The sequence below is a fragment of the Pseudorca crassidens genome, chromosome 4 (genome assembly GCF_039906515.1).
Source record: "Pseudorca crassidens isolate mPseCra1 chromosome 4, mPseCra1.hap1, whole genome shotgun sequence".
In the NCBI taxonomy this organism is placed as follows: Eukaryota; Metazoa; Chordata; class Mammalia; order Artiodactyla; family Delphinidae; genus Pseudorca; species Pseudorca crassidens.
This window is the reverse complement of record NC_090299.1, coordinates 18,487,303-18,503,864: the sequence shown is the minus strand read 5'-3', so window position 1 is coordinate 18,503,864 and position 16,562 is coordinate 18,487,303. Positions and strand designations below refer to the sequence as shown.

At 33.2% G+C, this 16,562-nt stretch overlaps 1 protein-coding gene across 4 annotated transcripts in view; it reads left to right on the top strand.

Moving 5' to 3' along the window:
- The window catches only part of AFG2A (AFG2 AAA ATPase homolog A), a 348,590-nt gene that overhangs the window by 160,477 nt on the left and 171,551 nt on the right, over nt 1-16,562 (top strand). For 2 of the 4 annotated variants that reach the window (XM_067735128.1, XM_067735131.1), the window contains exon 15: nt 1,649-1,717. The exons of the other annotated variants lie outside the window; for them this stretch is intronic. In XM_067735128.1, coding sequence (XP_067591229.1) covers nt 1,649-1,717 — 69 coding nt within the window. The remainder of the gene's footprint in view (nt 1-1,648; nt 1,718-16,562) is intronic. 4 annotated transcript variants of the gene reach the window in all.

Below are 16,562 nucleotides of genomic sequence, written 5' to 3'. Positions count from 1 at the left end.
GTTTTTTAATAGTATGTGTAGTATCTTTGTGGTTTTGATCTGCATTTTCCTAATGATTAGTGATGTTGAGCATATTTTCATATGCTTCTTGGCCTTTTGTATGGTATCTCTGGAGAAATATCTAAGTCCTTTACCCATTTTTTTAATGTGATTTTTTGTTGTTGTTGAGTTGTAGGATTTCTTTACGTATTCTGGATATTTTCCCCTTATCAGATATATAATTTGCAAATACTTTCTGCCTTTCTGTAGGTTGCCTTTTTACTCTGTTGATTTTGTTCTTTGAGTCACAGAAACTTTTAATTTTGATGTAGTCCAATTTGTCTATTTTTACTTTGTTGCCTGTGTTTTTGGTGTCATTCCAGGAAATCCAATGTCATGAAACTTTTCCCTTTTGGTTTCTTCAAAGAGTTTTATAGTTTTGGCCTACGTTTAGGTGTTTGATCCATTTTGAGTTAATTTTTGTACATGATATAAGGTAAGGCTTCATTCTTTTGCATGTGATATCTAGTTTTCCCAACATGATTTGTTGAAGAGACTCCACTTTTGTGAAAGTTTTACAGTTTTACATTTCACAGATCCATAATTCATTTTTGATGTTTCATATCTAGTGAGAGTTATATGTAGAGGTCCATTTTTACATGTGCATGCAAAATTGTTCTAGCACCATTTAGGGTGCTAGCACCATTTAGGTAGTCAAAAAGACTACCCTTTCTCCATTGGACCACCTGTACACCTTTGTCAAAAATCAGTTGACCATATTTGTGTGGGTCATTTCTGTCTATCCTTTCAGTAAACCACACAGTCTTGATGATCACAGCTTTATAGTAGGATCTAAAATCAGTGTGTTTAACTTTGTTCTTCATTTTCAAAAGCTGTTTTAGCTATTCTGCTTCCTTGGCCTTTCCATATAAAGTATCATCTCAGGTTGTCATTATCTTTGAAAAATCCTTTTGGAGTTTTGTTTGGGATTATTTAAAATCTATAGAACAATTTGGGGAGAATTTATAACGTAACAACATTGAATCTCCAGTCGTAAACATTGTCTATCCATTTATTTAGATGTTCTTTTATTTCAGTGTGTTGTAGTTTGCAGCACAGAGAACTTGCACATATTTTGTTAAGTTTATACTTAAGTAATTCTTTTTCTTTGAGGTGTATTATATGTGGTATTGTTTAATTTTGGTTTCTAGTCATTTATTGTTAGTATCTAGAAATATGGTTGATTTTTGTATGTTGCCACCTTTACTATACTCACTATTGGTTCTTTGTACCTCTTGGTACTTTGTAGATTTCTTGGGATGTATGTACTTAATCATGTTGTCTGTGAATGAATATAGTTTTACTTCTTCCTTTCCAACCTGTATGCTTGTTTTTCTGACTTCCTACAAGGATTTCCAGTACCATGTTGAATAGAAGTGGTGACAGTGGACATCCATGTTTTGTTCCTTATCTTAATGAGAAAGTGTTTAGTGTTTTACCATTAAATATGATGGTAGCTTAGACATTTTTGTAGATGCCTTTTAACAAGTTGAGAAAGTTTCTTTCTATTCCTAGTTTGATCAGAGTTTTTAATCATGAATGGATTTTGAACTTTGTCAAATACTTTTCCTACACCTATCAATATGATCATGGGGTTTTTCTTTTTTAGACTGCTAAAATCTTGGATTACATTGACTTTGAAATGTTAAACCAGTCTTGCATTCCCAGAATAAACCCAGTAAGTCATGTTGTATTACTCTTTTTATATATTACTGCATTCAGTATGCTAATATTTTGTTAAGGATTTTTCTGTCAGTGTTCATGATGGATATTTGTGTGTAATTGTTTTACATTTTCTTTGGTTTAGTATCAGAATAATACTCTCTTAATAAAATGAGAGGGGAAGTATTTCCTTTCTTCTAGTTGCTGGAAGAGATTAGTTAGAATCAATATTTCTTCCTTACATATTTGGTAGAATTCTCCACTAATACCATCTGAGTCTGGAGTTTTCTTTGTTGCAGTTTGTTTTTGTTTTACTAGGAATTCAGTACCTTTAATAGATAATAGACAATTTTGGTTATCTATCTTCCTGGAAAAGTTTTGTAAGTTTGTGTCTTTCAGGGAATTTTGTTCATTTCATCTAGATTGTCAAATTTATACCTTTAGAGTTCACTGTTTTTTCTTATCCTTTAGTGTCTGTAAGGGTCTGAGTAAGATTTCCTCTTTCCTTTCTGATGTTGGCAATTTGTGTCTTCTTTCTCTTTTCACTTTTCCATTTTAGTAGCAGTTTATCAATTCTGTTGATCTTTTCAAAGACCCAGGTTGTGGTTTCATTGATTTTTCTCTATTGCTTTTTGGTTTTCAATTTAACAGATCTCTGTTCTTGTCCTCCCTCCATTCCTCCCTCCCTCCCTCCCTTCCTTCCTCTTTCTGTCCTTCTTTCTTCTTCCTTTGGGTATTTTTTGCTCTTCTTATTCTTGTTTCATATGGTGGAAATTTAGGTTATTGATTTAAAACCTTTCTTCAGATACTATAGATTCCCTTCAAAGTACTGCTTTACCTGCATTTCACAATTTTTTTGATATGTTTTATTTTTATTTGCATTCAGCTCAAAATCTTCTAATTTCTCCCCTAAGACTTCCTATTTTATTATAGATTATTTACAAGTATGTTGCTTAATTTCCAAATATTTGGGAATTTTACAGATATCTTATTGTTTTAAACTACTAGTTAATTGTTATGGTCAGAGACATGCTTTGTATGATTTCAGTTCTTTTAAATTTGATAGATTTGTTTCATGATCCAGGATGCCATCCTATCTTATTGAATGTTCCATGTGATTTTTAAAAGAATGTAGTTTGCTGTTGTTGGGACATCTCTTTCCATTCTTTTACTTTTAACATATCTATTTCTTAATTTCATTTCAGTTTCATATAGGTAACATTTAGTTAGGTCTCAGGTTTTTTAATTGGTGTGTTTATACCATTTACATTTAGTATAATTGTCAGTATGTTTGGGTTTAGTTCTGTGATTTAGTTGCTTTTCTGTTTTTTATTTTTTCATTCCTCTATTTTCTTCTTTCTGCCTCCTTTTGAATGATTGGAATATTTTTCAGTACTCAATTTTACTTCATATTTTGCCTTTATTATTGTATTTCTTTGTATGCTTTTTAAAATTAGTTGTCCTAGTGATTGCAATATTCACACTTCACTTTTCAGACTGTACTTAGAGTTAATATATTATAAGTTAAAGTGAAGTGTAGAAACCTTACAACCATCTAGGTCAAGATGGGTATTCAGTGACAGCTAGGTGTGTGCCTCAAGGCATCCTTAAGTTAGTTGCTCTTTAGCCTCTTCTTCTTCACTTAATCTTTTCTGTACTACCTTTAATCATTTGTTTTTTTCTGTACTACTTTCAGCCTTGTAGTGTTACAAGTATGTGAAAAATAACTTTATTCATGCCTCTTTTCTTGGAATTATTTTTTTAATTCAATATGAGATTATCGATATAGATGAGAAAACTGAGATGCAAAGAGATTTAATTGCCTAAGGTCACACAGCTAATAAGTGGCAGAGCTGGGATTTTTACTCTGGCACACTTGCTTCAGGGTAGGCACATTTGACTGTATTTTACTTCAGACAATAGTAGTGCTTATGACAAATCTCTTACTCTTTTAAGCATGTGGTTTTTAAGTCTACTTATTATCATATCTTTGGGGGTTCTCATTTAGTTTTTTTTTTTATAAATTTATTTATTTTATTTTTGGCTGCGTTGGGTCTTCATTGCTGCATGTGGGTTTTCTCTAGTTGGAACGAGCGGGGGCTACTCTTCATTGTGGTGCACGAGCTTCTCGTTGCAGTGGCTTCTCTTGTTGTGGAGCACAGACTCCAGGCGCGCGGACTTCAGTAGTTGTGGCACGCAGGCTCAGTAGTTGTGGCACACGGGCTTAATTGCTCTGCGGCATGTGGGATCTTCCCGGACCAGGGCTCAAACCCGTGTCCCCTACATTGGCAGGTGGATTCTTAACCACTGAGCCACCAGGGAAGCCCCTAACTTAGTTTTTAAAATGTGACTTTTTTTCCATCTTCTTAAGTACTTCTTAAAATAGCTCATTAAAAATTTATTCCAGCTATCTTAACTTTTTGAGTAATGGAACTAGTTTTTGGCATCAAAACATTTTGTGGATTCCCACATAATTGCAATTAAATTTTCTCAATGTAATTGAAAAAATATTTTCTGGAAAAAAATATTACTGAGAACTGTGTAACACCTTTAAATGATTTTCTGTTTTTGTAATCGCAACACAATATACATATATTTGAGAAAACAATAGCATATATATGTGCATGTCATATTATTTATTCATGTTTTAGATAATGCTTGGTATTAATGTAGGGCCTTCAAGCACAGAAGTCTGCAACCCACAGACTGGGAACCGTACATTAGACTATTAATGAATAATAATAACAAAAGTAAAATTTACATTTTTTTCTAGGATGCTAGAGTTGAATAGATTCAAATTCAGGGGGAAAATATTTACATATATAGATCAGAGAAGTCTAATTTTTATCAAACTCAAACCTTACCATTAAAGCGGAAGTACTCTTCACATTATCCACCTAAAAGTTTCCTATTACCTGTGAGGTGTTAACAGGTATAATTATGGAATTTTTAATAGCTATCTTTTTCATCTTTGATTATAGTATAGTCTTCTCAAATGGAAAAAGAAACAGATTTTTCAAATATTAAGACAACCAAAAACATGATGTCTGTGAAGCACAGATTATTTCCAGGAAAATAGAGCTGAAAGATCAAAAAATGCTTTGAGTTTGGCTGCTTTCTTTTTCTTTCTTCTTTAGTAATCAGTGTCTTTTTCCTAAAGAATTAGTACTAAGAGTCATTCAAAAAGATTCAGTAAAACCAGCAATGAAATTGTTCTGATCAGACTTCTTTTAAGCAGCCTCTATTTTGTTTTTTGTTTTTTAGCCTTGGACACAATAATCTTTTTTCGTTCTTCTGAAATCAGATGAGTTTTAAAGATTTGAGAAAATGAACTCTGGTATTTGAAGGTTAAAATCTGATCCATTCAACAGAATTTTGATCCAGAAAAGCTAGAAGTAAAAGTATAAACTCTAGTTTTACAAATATAGTAATAAAGAATATACTTTAGTGGTAACTTAATCTCCATATTAGAGAACTAAGATACTCAATGAATTTCAAAGTATCAGATTGATAAAGCAACACCTGGATTAATGTACTTTATTTAAAACCGTTATGAAGGAATGACTAGTCATATGAAGTGAACTTTTATCTTTCATTTAAGTAAAAATGTATGTTGTATTTTATGTTCTGTAAAAGTTGACACATTATTACACTACTTGTAGAGCATAAATAGCAACTTGGGAACAACTTTGTGAATGGTTACTAGTTTTCTAAATCATTTAGTTTATACATTCTATTAAATTTTTAAGCTTATTATCAATATTTAGTATGAACTTTTTCCCGTTTTCAAATTGAGATCCATTGCTTTTCAGCCATAGCAGAGAGATAGGTTTCCAGAATAAAACAAACAGTTTAAAATACCATGCCCACAAAGAGATAAATAGATGTCCCGTGGGGATAGGGCTAAAGTTGGAGAACTCACATTCTCCCTTCTTTTCAAGACACACAAAGTGTAAAACAAGATAATTTGTCCTGTTCATTGCCATCAAGATTTGCACGTCAAAATAATAGCCCCATTCTGTCAGCTCTGTGTTGAGTACTCTCCAGAATACTGTGGTAAATCACAGGTGGGTTGTTCAGGTGTTCAGAGAGCCCTCAGGAATGGGCAGATAATCAACTGACAGGTCATTGCTGAATCAAGGAATTTACCCTTTTCTTTGGCATATCATAGCTCATGAAGGCTAACATTTTGGTAACTGTTTCAGGAAAAGAAATATTGTACTATATTTCCTTTCTTCCCTTCAGTCTCTGTGATACAAAGCAAACAAACTTGTTTACAGAACATCCAGCATTTGATTAAGTGACAGGTAGGAAATTAAGCTGTTAATACAGGAGGATGATTAAGTGAGGAAATCCGTCTTTTGTCAACCACTCATATTTTTATTAGTTTTAAAATAGAATCTGCCTTCAGTTTCAGTGGGAGTGTTAGATGTACATGGTTTAATGGATTTTGTACTTGAAATCTGGCTTTCCTCTTTTACTTACAATCTAACATCACAATAGAAAATAATTAAAATAGTCTTGTAAATGATTGATATAGGATGATGGTTTAAGCTTATTTATTGAGTCAGAGCTCCACACCTGTTCTGTGTCATAACAACTTCCTCAGAGGATGAGTTTCGTTTTGTTTTGGTTTTTTTAAGCCATCCTTTTTTGTGATGCCAGAGACATTATAAATCTCTAAATTGAAAAATGCTGAATTAAATTTGGTTCTTATTTAAATCTATTTAAAATTAACCCTTTGGATATTTTCTGATTTTTAGAGTGGATTGCTGATTATCACATTGCTCTGTATATATTTCTTTTTTTAATAAATCTTGATGTTTATCGCAATATAAAGAATAATCCTAACATTACATATAACATTCTTCCCCTAAATGAAGTTTACTGAAAACAACTGTAAATTTTTACGTTTAAGATCATCAAAGTAGACACATATAGGATGACCAAGATTTTATTTGTTTGGTGGTAAATGGAAATTTGAGCTCACATGTAATATAAGTCAGCATTGTCATAAACCTACTAAAAAATGCTCATGTCATTTTAGGCTTCATTAATTATAGTATCCAGATCACATGAACTAATACTTTTGTGGTACTCTGTCCTGGTCAGATCACATCTAGAACATAATACACAGTTTTGGGATCTCATGGTTTGTGAATAATTTTAGACATAACAGGTATGGATCAGAACATGATTTTACCTTGGAAAATAGAAAAATACAAGGCAGTTATTGCCTTCAGATATTTAAAAGTTTATCCTATAGAAAGGACAGAATTAAAAGGTTCTGGCAAAATAAATAGAACAATTTCCCAATGAACTAGAATTGTTCACTTATTATTATCATCCTGTTATTGCAGGTGTTTTAAAAAGGGGTTGATTATGCTAAATGTCTGCTATGTTGATTGGAAGTTGGAAAAGATCATTTTTGATCTCTTTTCAATTTTGATTGAAGTTGATTAGGAAGTTGGAAAAGATAATTTCTGATCTCTTCAATTTTGAATTGAATTGGCAAGTATAAAACGATTTTATTATTCAATCACTTAGCATATATGTGAATATTTACAAATTTGGGATTTGAGTTTTGAGACTAATCATTGAAAATTACCTTTGGCCCTATGAACGTTCCATGTATTTTTGCCTTCTATATTTTTTCTTCTTTTTAAAGATGATTACAAATATGTATCAAAAAGAAAAAGAAAACAAACATCAAAATTTGGCCCAGGTCATATAAATCCAGTCTGAAGCTAGAGATAGGAATAAGAATGAACAATACAGGTCCTCTGTTTAACACGTAAATCCCACTTTTCCGATCATATGTGAAAGTTGAATATTAGGAACTTAATAGCACAGTCTAATAACTTGCTGCTTTCTTTGAAGCAAACATGGTCCCTCCTTGAAAGGGGGGAAATGTACTTGAAGATCATTCCTTGGCAGTATTGCCCTTTGAATTCTAGGTTGACTATTTGAATAGATAGGCTTTCTGGCTCATCTCATCATCCAAAACTTCTTGATATTCTTCTCCTTTCTTTAATGTTGTAAATATTTGGGAGAGTGGATAGTGAATATAGGCTGTATGTTTGTGCAGAATTCAGCAAGAGAGGTTGGGTGTTTTGCATTAAGTATCTATATTACTATAAAGTTTAATTGCTTTTAGATACTAGTTAGCACTGAGTAGTACACAGAAAGTACCTGTTACACTGAGTTACTCATTTGTGGAATGTAAGAGTGAAAGAATATATGCATGCATCCTTAATAGTTACAAGGGCAGTCATCATGTTTTATCCATGGCCTAGTCTCAGGATGTTTTTTGGCACTCTCAAGTCCTGATTAACATTTGTCATGTAAATAAATATATTCAATTTAGATAGCAGCAGATGTTAGCATTTAGACAAAGCAGATATATTGTCATTTTTTAAATTATATATGTAATTTATTTCATCATTAAATTATGAATTTTCTAGGGAATCTATACATATATTGATTTCATATCAATCTAAAACAATGTATTGTATAGATATATTAACTTTGGTAGTCTGCCATAAACTTCACTCCATTCTTGTGGGCATTGATACAGGAGAATGGTAGTTCCTTTTTTTTTTTTTTTTTGGCTGCATTGGGTCTCCGTTGCTGCGTGCAGGCTTTCTCTAGTTGCGGTGAGTGGGGGCTACTCTTCGTTGCAGTGAGCAGGCTTCTCATTGCGGTGGCTTCTCTTGTTGAGGAGCACGGGCTCTGGGTATGCAGGCTTCAGTAGTTGCGCCACGTGGGCTCTAGAGTGCAGGCTCAGTAGTTGCGGTGCATGGGCTTAGTTGTTCCATGGCATGTGGGATCTTCCCAGACCAGGGATCAAACCCATGTTCCTTGCATTGGCAAGCAGATTCTTAACCACTGCGCCACCAGGGAAGTCCTGGAGAATGGTAGTTCTTTTAGATGCCCTCTCACTATTAATCTCTGAAAAACCAAGAGCAGTTACGAAAAGTACTTCTTAGATAATACAGGATAGAATAGCTTTTTCTTTGTTTTCCCCTTAAAATAATCTATAGTTATAAATGGGTCTTAAATAATTTGAAGCTGGATTTGAATTCTATTTTGGCCTTTACTGTGTGATATGAGGCACTGTTTGCTTATCTGTAAAATGGGGATGCTACCTCTTTTTCAGAAATGTTGGTGAATTGTATGGGGTAACTCATATGAACCATTTAGCTTTGAGCCTGTTACAAAGTGAGCCCTTGAGAAACAATAGCTATCATTACAATTTCGCCAGGAAAAAAAAAAAAAGATTAAAATGTCATGGATAAATACCTGATTTTAGCACTAAAATTTTAAGTTTAAAATTTTAAGTTGTTACATCTTCGATTGTTTTATTTTTCCTTTTCAATTCTAATGTTGAAATTTTTTCTCCCATTATAGAGACTGTATCGGCAATTTGTCGTTGGTCATCACTATAAATGAATTGCTTGTTAACTCTAAGTATTCCTTTGGGGAACCTGGTGATATCTCCTTTTCCTCTCACAGTGTGATGGTTAATGCATGTGATATCTATGCCCCTTCCTCTATATTTTTCTGCACAAAGGTTTCTGAGATCTCAAGGAATCTGGAATGGTAAGGTCCTCATCCATTGTCAGGAATCCAGCTTCTTAGGAGCTTTTCCAGCCTTTTGGCTAATACCTAAATAGAATCTTCTGATTTCCTCAACTTGGTGACTAACATTTTTGTATTTTTAAACTGGCCTGGGTTGATATGAGTCTGTTTGGAGAAGGGTAGTCTGGAAAGTGTTAAGCCAGAAACAGGAAGATTTAAAGATTGAATCACCCTGTCATTCATTGTATACATAATACCTTATTTTCTCCAAGGTTCTTGTTTAGCCTGTATGATTTGCCTTATATACATGTGCACACACACACATTTTCCAATATAGTCTATAACATATACTGAATAAACTACACCATCTGTATCTTTCTGTCTATTCTAATCTTGGTCAGCATCTGTATAGCACTTCTAATAGAATTGCATAGAACTTATGAGCTCAAAATAAATACAAATTTAAGCTTTTCATCTTTATTCTAGGAACATTCCCCATTTCCAAATTATTTATATTATCATAATTCTCCTATGAAATCATAAAACAAAAATTGTACCATCCCTTCAAATCAGAACTTTATTCAGTTTATGACTGCTTGGAATAAGAACAAAAGTTTAAAGAAGGTATGATTTAAGTATTACTAGGGGAAAGTAAGGAGAAAAGTGTTATGTTAATAAATTTGCATTGTATGCACATTGTCAGCCTCCCAATCTGTAGAAGCATGAAGAGTAGAATTTATGTTTTGCATTTTTCAGAAAGTGAGAGACCAGTAGGATTTTAACAGTTTCATAAATGGAGCAGAAAAGAAGAAAACTGTTGAACCTAAAGCCTGGCTTCATCAAGAAGTAAATATAAATTTTTCTTTTTCTGTCTTTAACCTGAAAGTATGCTCAGAAAGTCAGGCCTCACCAGAAACATTACTGATGCTTTGGGGCAGTAATTTTTTCAGCTTATGTCCTTTAGTTCAGTCTTTCTGTCTAATACTGGGAAATATTCCCATCAATATTGAATGAATGAACTTACGTAAAAGTTTATGCCTGGGGAAAAAGCAAGCTAGAGGCTTTTGATACCTAGTACTAGCTGGTTTGATATAGTAAATGTTACAGTTCAGAGAACAGAGAGATTACGGAAAGTCAGAATAGTTAGGAAAAGATAAACTCACATTACTTATTTGTTAAAAAATTCATTTTCTATGTGGCAGGCTAAGTAGTTTGCATATACTGTCTCATTTCAATCTGCATAATAATGCAGTTAAGGTAGATACTTTTCATACTGTTTTGTAGGTAAAGAAACAGCCTCACAGAGGTTAAGAAACTTGGTCCGTGATCTAACAGCTAATAAATGACTCTATAATGAATGTTACTTTTGTTCATTTGGATATTCTTCCCAGAAATCAGTGACTTTTCATGGCCTTTAAAGAATCTGAACTAGTTAACAGGGTTGCTACAGACCTTGGGAGTTTCTGGGAATAGATTTAAAGGCACTGAGAAAATCTGATGATGGCTATTGAGTGGGAAGTTAAGTAATCCATCTGATTCTCTGTACTAAAAATAAAGTCAGTTGCAATATATTCTTTTATCATTGACCTGAAAAATTTCTGAGTGTGTAATCCTATGGTGAGTGATAATGTGTCATCCAAGCTTGCTTTACTTTTGGCAGGTACCAGTTGAATCTAAGAAGTACCTGCTTCTTGTATACAAGGTTTTAATTTGTTTAACAGACAAAAATATGTATTTGCAGCTTGAGGGATCTTTCATGAATGGGGGTGTTCGGTAATACCTCTCTTTCAAGCATGCCATGGTATGTTGTTAACAGTGACATTTATGAATTGAAGTAGAAATCAGAATCATTTCAAAATAGACACTGTTCACTACAACATTATTGGCATCTGTTTTTAGCATAGCAATAATTATTATTAGGGAGCTCTTTTTTGTATGGCAATTTAACAATTTTTTATTGATTGATTGGTTGTATCTAAGCTGCTACAGCTTGATATGTGATGGTTAAGAACATGGACTGAGGCCATGGGTTTGAATCCCAGTTACATCTCCTACCATATGTATTACCTTTGGCAAATTAGTGAATCTGTGTGACTGTTTTTTCACCTGTAAAATGGAAATTACAGGAGTACCTATTACAGAGGGTTGTTATGAGGATTAAATGAATAATAAATTTGAAATAACTTAAAACAATGCTTAATAAATATTGTTTGTTAGCCTACTTTTTAAAAGTTTGCCTCAGTTTATACCCATGAAAAATTCTTTATGGATATTTTGTTCACTGTGTATTAAAATACATTATTAAATGTGGTTGATTTATATGTAATAGATCATCATATATATTCATTATAAGGTATCATTTATATATTAATCTGGTAGGCTAGTACAAGTGTATTCTTTTTGAAAATTATTTGTGCTTTTGGAAATCTGAGATCCTTCCCAATATTTATGTATAGTGAATTTCCAAAAAGAAAATGAACATTAGATTTGTGAGATACATGGGAAGGTTCTATTCCCAGACAGTTAATAATTATTATTAAATTCCTAATTATACTTTTCCCAATAGTAATAATTATTATTAAATTCCAATTATACTTTACCTTTAATAATTATTATTAAATTCCTAATTATACTTTGCCTTATAATTATTATTAAATTCCTGATTATACTTTGCCTAATTATATTATTAAATTCCTAATTATACTTAAATTCCTAATTATACTTTGCCTCTACTTTTTAATATATTAAAAATATTCCTAAAAACATTTTCAACATTTTGATTGTTTTCTGGGGGCATTGTTTGTTTTTTTACCTACTAAAAATATTTGTTTAGATCCTTAGTGTGTATAATGTTAAGTGCTGGGAATACAAGAATGAATAAATAGATGAAATCTCTTCTCATGAGGCATATGGTTTGGTGGTGGTTACAGACAAGTAAACAGGGAACTACAATAAAGTGCTAAATTCTGTGATGGCAGAAGTGCAGAGAACTCCAAGGGGAATGGGGTAGGACAAAGAGAACACTAAAACTAGATTTAGGAAAAAAGAAAAGTTTCTTAGAATGAACATGGTAAGGGGGCTAGAAGTAATGGAGTGGAAGGAATGAGATGTTTCAGGAAGAGCATAACATTATGTGGAAAGGCCTAAAATGGAGAGAGCACATGATACATTTGTAGTTCAGTATGGCTTGGCCATGGAGGGGAAGATGAGAGTGGCAGAAGTGATCACACTGAAGAGACAATTTATGGTTTAACCGTAATAGTCTTTGAATGCCATGGCAAAGAATTTTTCTCTTATCCTGGGAGCAAGAGTAACCATTAAGGCTGCTAAGCAGCAGGTGGCATGATCAGATAGGTGTTTCAGAATTCTCTGATTATAATAAGAGGATGAGCGTCTGTTGGTAGAAGTGACTTTTCAGCGATCTAGGAGGAGAGTCAGTGGTCTGAATTAGGGAATTATGAAGATGGGGTGAAAGGAAGTAGTTGGTTTCAAGAGATCCTTAGGAGTGGAATGCACAGGACATCATGGTTGGTTAGACGATGGCCTTGATTTTACTCTGACAGGATCGGCGTTCTGAGCATTCAGTCTGTACAGCTGAGTGGGGCCCTGTGCCCAGAAGGGACTCACTATTGGTTTAATGCTGTTGTTGCTGTCTTTAAATTCTTAATGGTTTTTGGACAAGGAACCCCAGATTTTCCTTTTAAACTCAGCCTTGTAAATTATGTAGCCAGTCCTGGTCTTGAGAACTGGTTGGATGGTGGTATGTTTCACAGGGAGAGGGAAAACAGGAATACATTTTGGGGGAAAGATAAAGAGCTCTGTATGGGATATATTGAGTTTAAGGTATTTAAAATATTTAATAGCCTTTGGATCCTTAGTTCAGCTGGCCAATGATACAGATTTAAGACTAAGCATTTTAGTGATAATTGAAGCCATTGGAATGGATAGTATCTCCTAGCGTAAGTATATAGTAGCTGAAGAAAAGGTTGAAAGGAAGGAACCCAGGTGCACTCCAATATTCAAGAGTGGGCAGAAGAAAAGGAGTCTGTAATGAGTGCAGAAGAAATTATATCTATGTAGGAGTTTGAATATTCAGAAATAAATTATGTAAAGTTAGGGTTTGTAAGTTTATTGATGTCAGGAAGTTAAGAGAGTTCCTATCTAATATATTTTATTTCCTCTGTGACATAGGAGGTTAGGTCAGCTGCTGAGAAAAAAGGAAAGTGGTCAGGTTAGGGATTTGAGGAGAATGGGGAAGCTTGAAATAACTTCCGAGAAAAAGAACTTTATGAGGAAATTGGAATGCCAGGCAAGGTTAAGGATCTATATGAGAATGGAGGTAATTTTGTTGAGATTTTTCATTTTCAGTGCTTAGCCGTCAGTTGTAGTTGTGTGAAATGGAGATAGTCATATTGATTGGGACTCAGTTTTGCCACATGGAGGAAAGAGTGTTGAATGGATGATTAGGCAGCGATTCTTAAACTTTAATATGCATTTGAGTCACTTGTATGTCTGGGATGGAGTCTGAGATTTAGCAATTCTAATGTTTCTGGAAAAGACTGATGGTCTAAGTATTGTATATTTTTAGAAGATCTCCCAGATAATTCGTATGCACATTAAAGTTTGAGAAGCATCTAGCTGGAGAATGATTGAAGTATACAGTAAAATCTAAAGAAAAGGACTGATAGGGTGAAAATTACCGGTTATGCAACCGGTAGTCTCAATGAATGAAGACTATCTTTAATCATTTGGATAGTCTCTGAATTCAATGTAGGTATATTTTTGTCTTTTGTGACTGTTAATTTTTCCATTTTACAAGAGGCAAAATATTCTCAATGATTTTTTTGAACAAGTAACACTTGTATATAATACATGTCAAGGTCCATATGCAGAGACCAGACCAATTATAAATTAGTAAGTAGAATCTTGACAGTGGGATGTTATAAAAATCATGACTCCAATTTGTATGGAACTTTTAATAATCATTATCTTATTTAGCCTTTATAATCCTATGAGTTGGTAGAATTAGATAGTTTATGCTAATTATACATGTAAAGTAGAGCTACCAGATTCATTAAACCCTCCCATGTCATTTTGAAAATACATTTTTTTAGTGATTTAGAAATTGAAGTTATGAATGCCTCTGTGTTTTCACAAATGAATACTTTGAATAACTTAATTTCATTTTAACTTTTATAAAGTGTTGCTTTGCAAATAGACTGCACTTCATATTGGACGTGCACATAACGCCACATTTCATTCAGAGGCATAGATATTGGTGAATAGACTGGGGAGAATTAGCCCTTCATTTTGCCTAGAAATTTTCAATATAAACTCTTTAAAAAAAAAACTGCTGTATACGCATAATTGTGTGTACATATACCTTTGTTTATAGGGAAAAAAACCTGAAAAGATACATATGTTCAAATGTTAAAAGTGGTTATCTATGGAAGTGATGGTAAGTATATATTTCCCTCAGTTTTCTAACTTTACTGCGATGAACATGGATTTCTCTTTAAATTATTTTTAAAAGTGTAAATATATATAAAATTTACTGTCATAAAATTTTGATAATGTCTTAAATTATCTCCTGAGCTAAATTCTTTACCATTCCTTAGCACCATAACTAGACATACATACTCGATCTCAATTCCACAATGAGTCAAGACAAATTCAACAGTCATTAGGTGATGAAGGTCTCATTCAGATGAAGTAAATAATCTTTTCCTTCAATGCCAGTAAATAACCTATTTTATATAGACATTATTTTTCATAGGGTACTTAGCTAACTGTAGCTTGCTATAATTGTACCCACTAATGATTAAAATCTCTGATAATTATTATGGTAAGGCTATAAGGACTTGCATCTCTGCAGTAAAATCTTTTATCAACACAACTTAAAATGTATGGTAAATTTATTCTGTGGTACTAAATAAACCAAGGATTATGGGTTTTGAGAATTACAATGAATTCTACAGTTCTTACTAGAATTAGAGCTAGTAAGAGAGTTTAAAATATTAATATAATAGTCATTAAAATTAAATTTTGTGAATATTCAGGTTTTTAGAATGTTTTTTACTCAATCTTCTGTTATCTTTTTTGTACCTAAATCAAACCACAAATAGTGGTTACTATTAATTTTAATAATAAATATGTTTAATCAAAGTACTTTGAAAATAAAAACTCTTATTATTCCTTAATGTTACTCTAATCTGTACAGGTCAATAAAGTACATTTTATAAATATGTATCTTCCCAGGAATTAAACTATGTCCTGTTTGCACCCCCAGGAAGAGACTAGTTTACTCTTCTCATCAGTAAGGACAGGCCAGTTGTCTTAATTAATTTGCCAAGACATACTATGAAATTACTAAGTGCCAATTATCCCCTTTCTATAAAAGACTGAGGGACAGAAAGCATTAGGCAGTTTGCCAGTAGACAAGTAGTAAACTTCATGGAAGAGCTCAAGTATTCTCTAGGCCTGGGGAATTGACAATTTTTCTAGTTACTCTAGGAATCATTGGCATCATTTTCTTGTTACTACCCTGTCATATATAGACATGACAGAAATTCTGGAAAGAGTACATCCTCATAACTTTTTTTTTCTTTTTTTTTTTTTGCTGCATTGGGTCTTCGTTGCTGTGCGTGGGCTTTCTCTAGTTGCAGCAAGCGGGGACTGTGTTGCAGTGTGCGGGCTTCTCATTGTGGTGGCTTCTCTTATTGCGGAGTATGGGCTCTAGGCACACAGGCTCAGTAGTTGTGGCACACGAACTCTAGACCGCAGGCTCAGTAGTCGTGGTGCACAGGCTTAGTTGCTCCGTGGCATGTGGGATCTTCCCGGACCAGGGCTCGAACCCGTGTCCCCTGCACTGGCAGGTGGATTCTTAACCACTGCGCCACCAGGAAAGTCCATCCTCATAACTTTTTAGCTCTATTTATCTGTCGGTTTCATTTACTTTTTTTTTTAATAACCAAAATAGTTTATATTATAACTTAAAATTCTTTCATATAAAAAATAGCAATCTTTAACTAATGCTTTCTACTCTCCTAGGAAAAGGACATTAAAAATGCTGCACATTAAGACATTAATTGCATTCTTTATATTTAATTTCCACATTTCACATTTGCTACCTGTAATTTCACCAAGATCTATTTCACCTGGCCTTTATAAAATATTTCACTTTGAAATGATTGTATAATCATTCATTTACTTTTTAATATTCTTTCTAACAGATATTTTTCTGTCTTGCTCAGCAAAGTTCAATTTAAGGATAAACTATA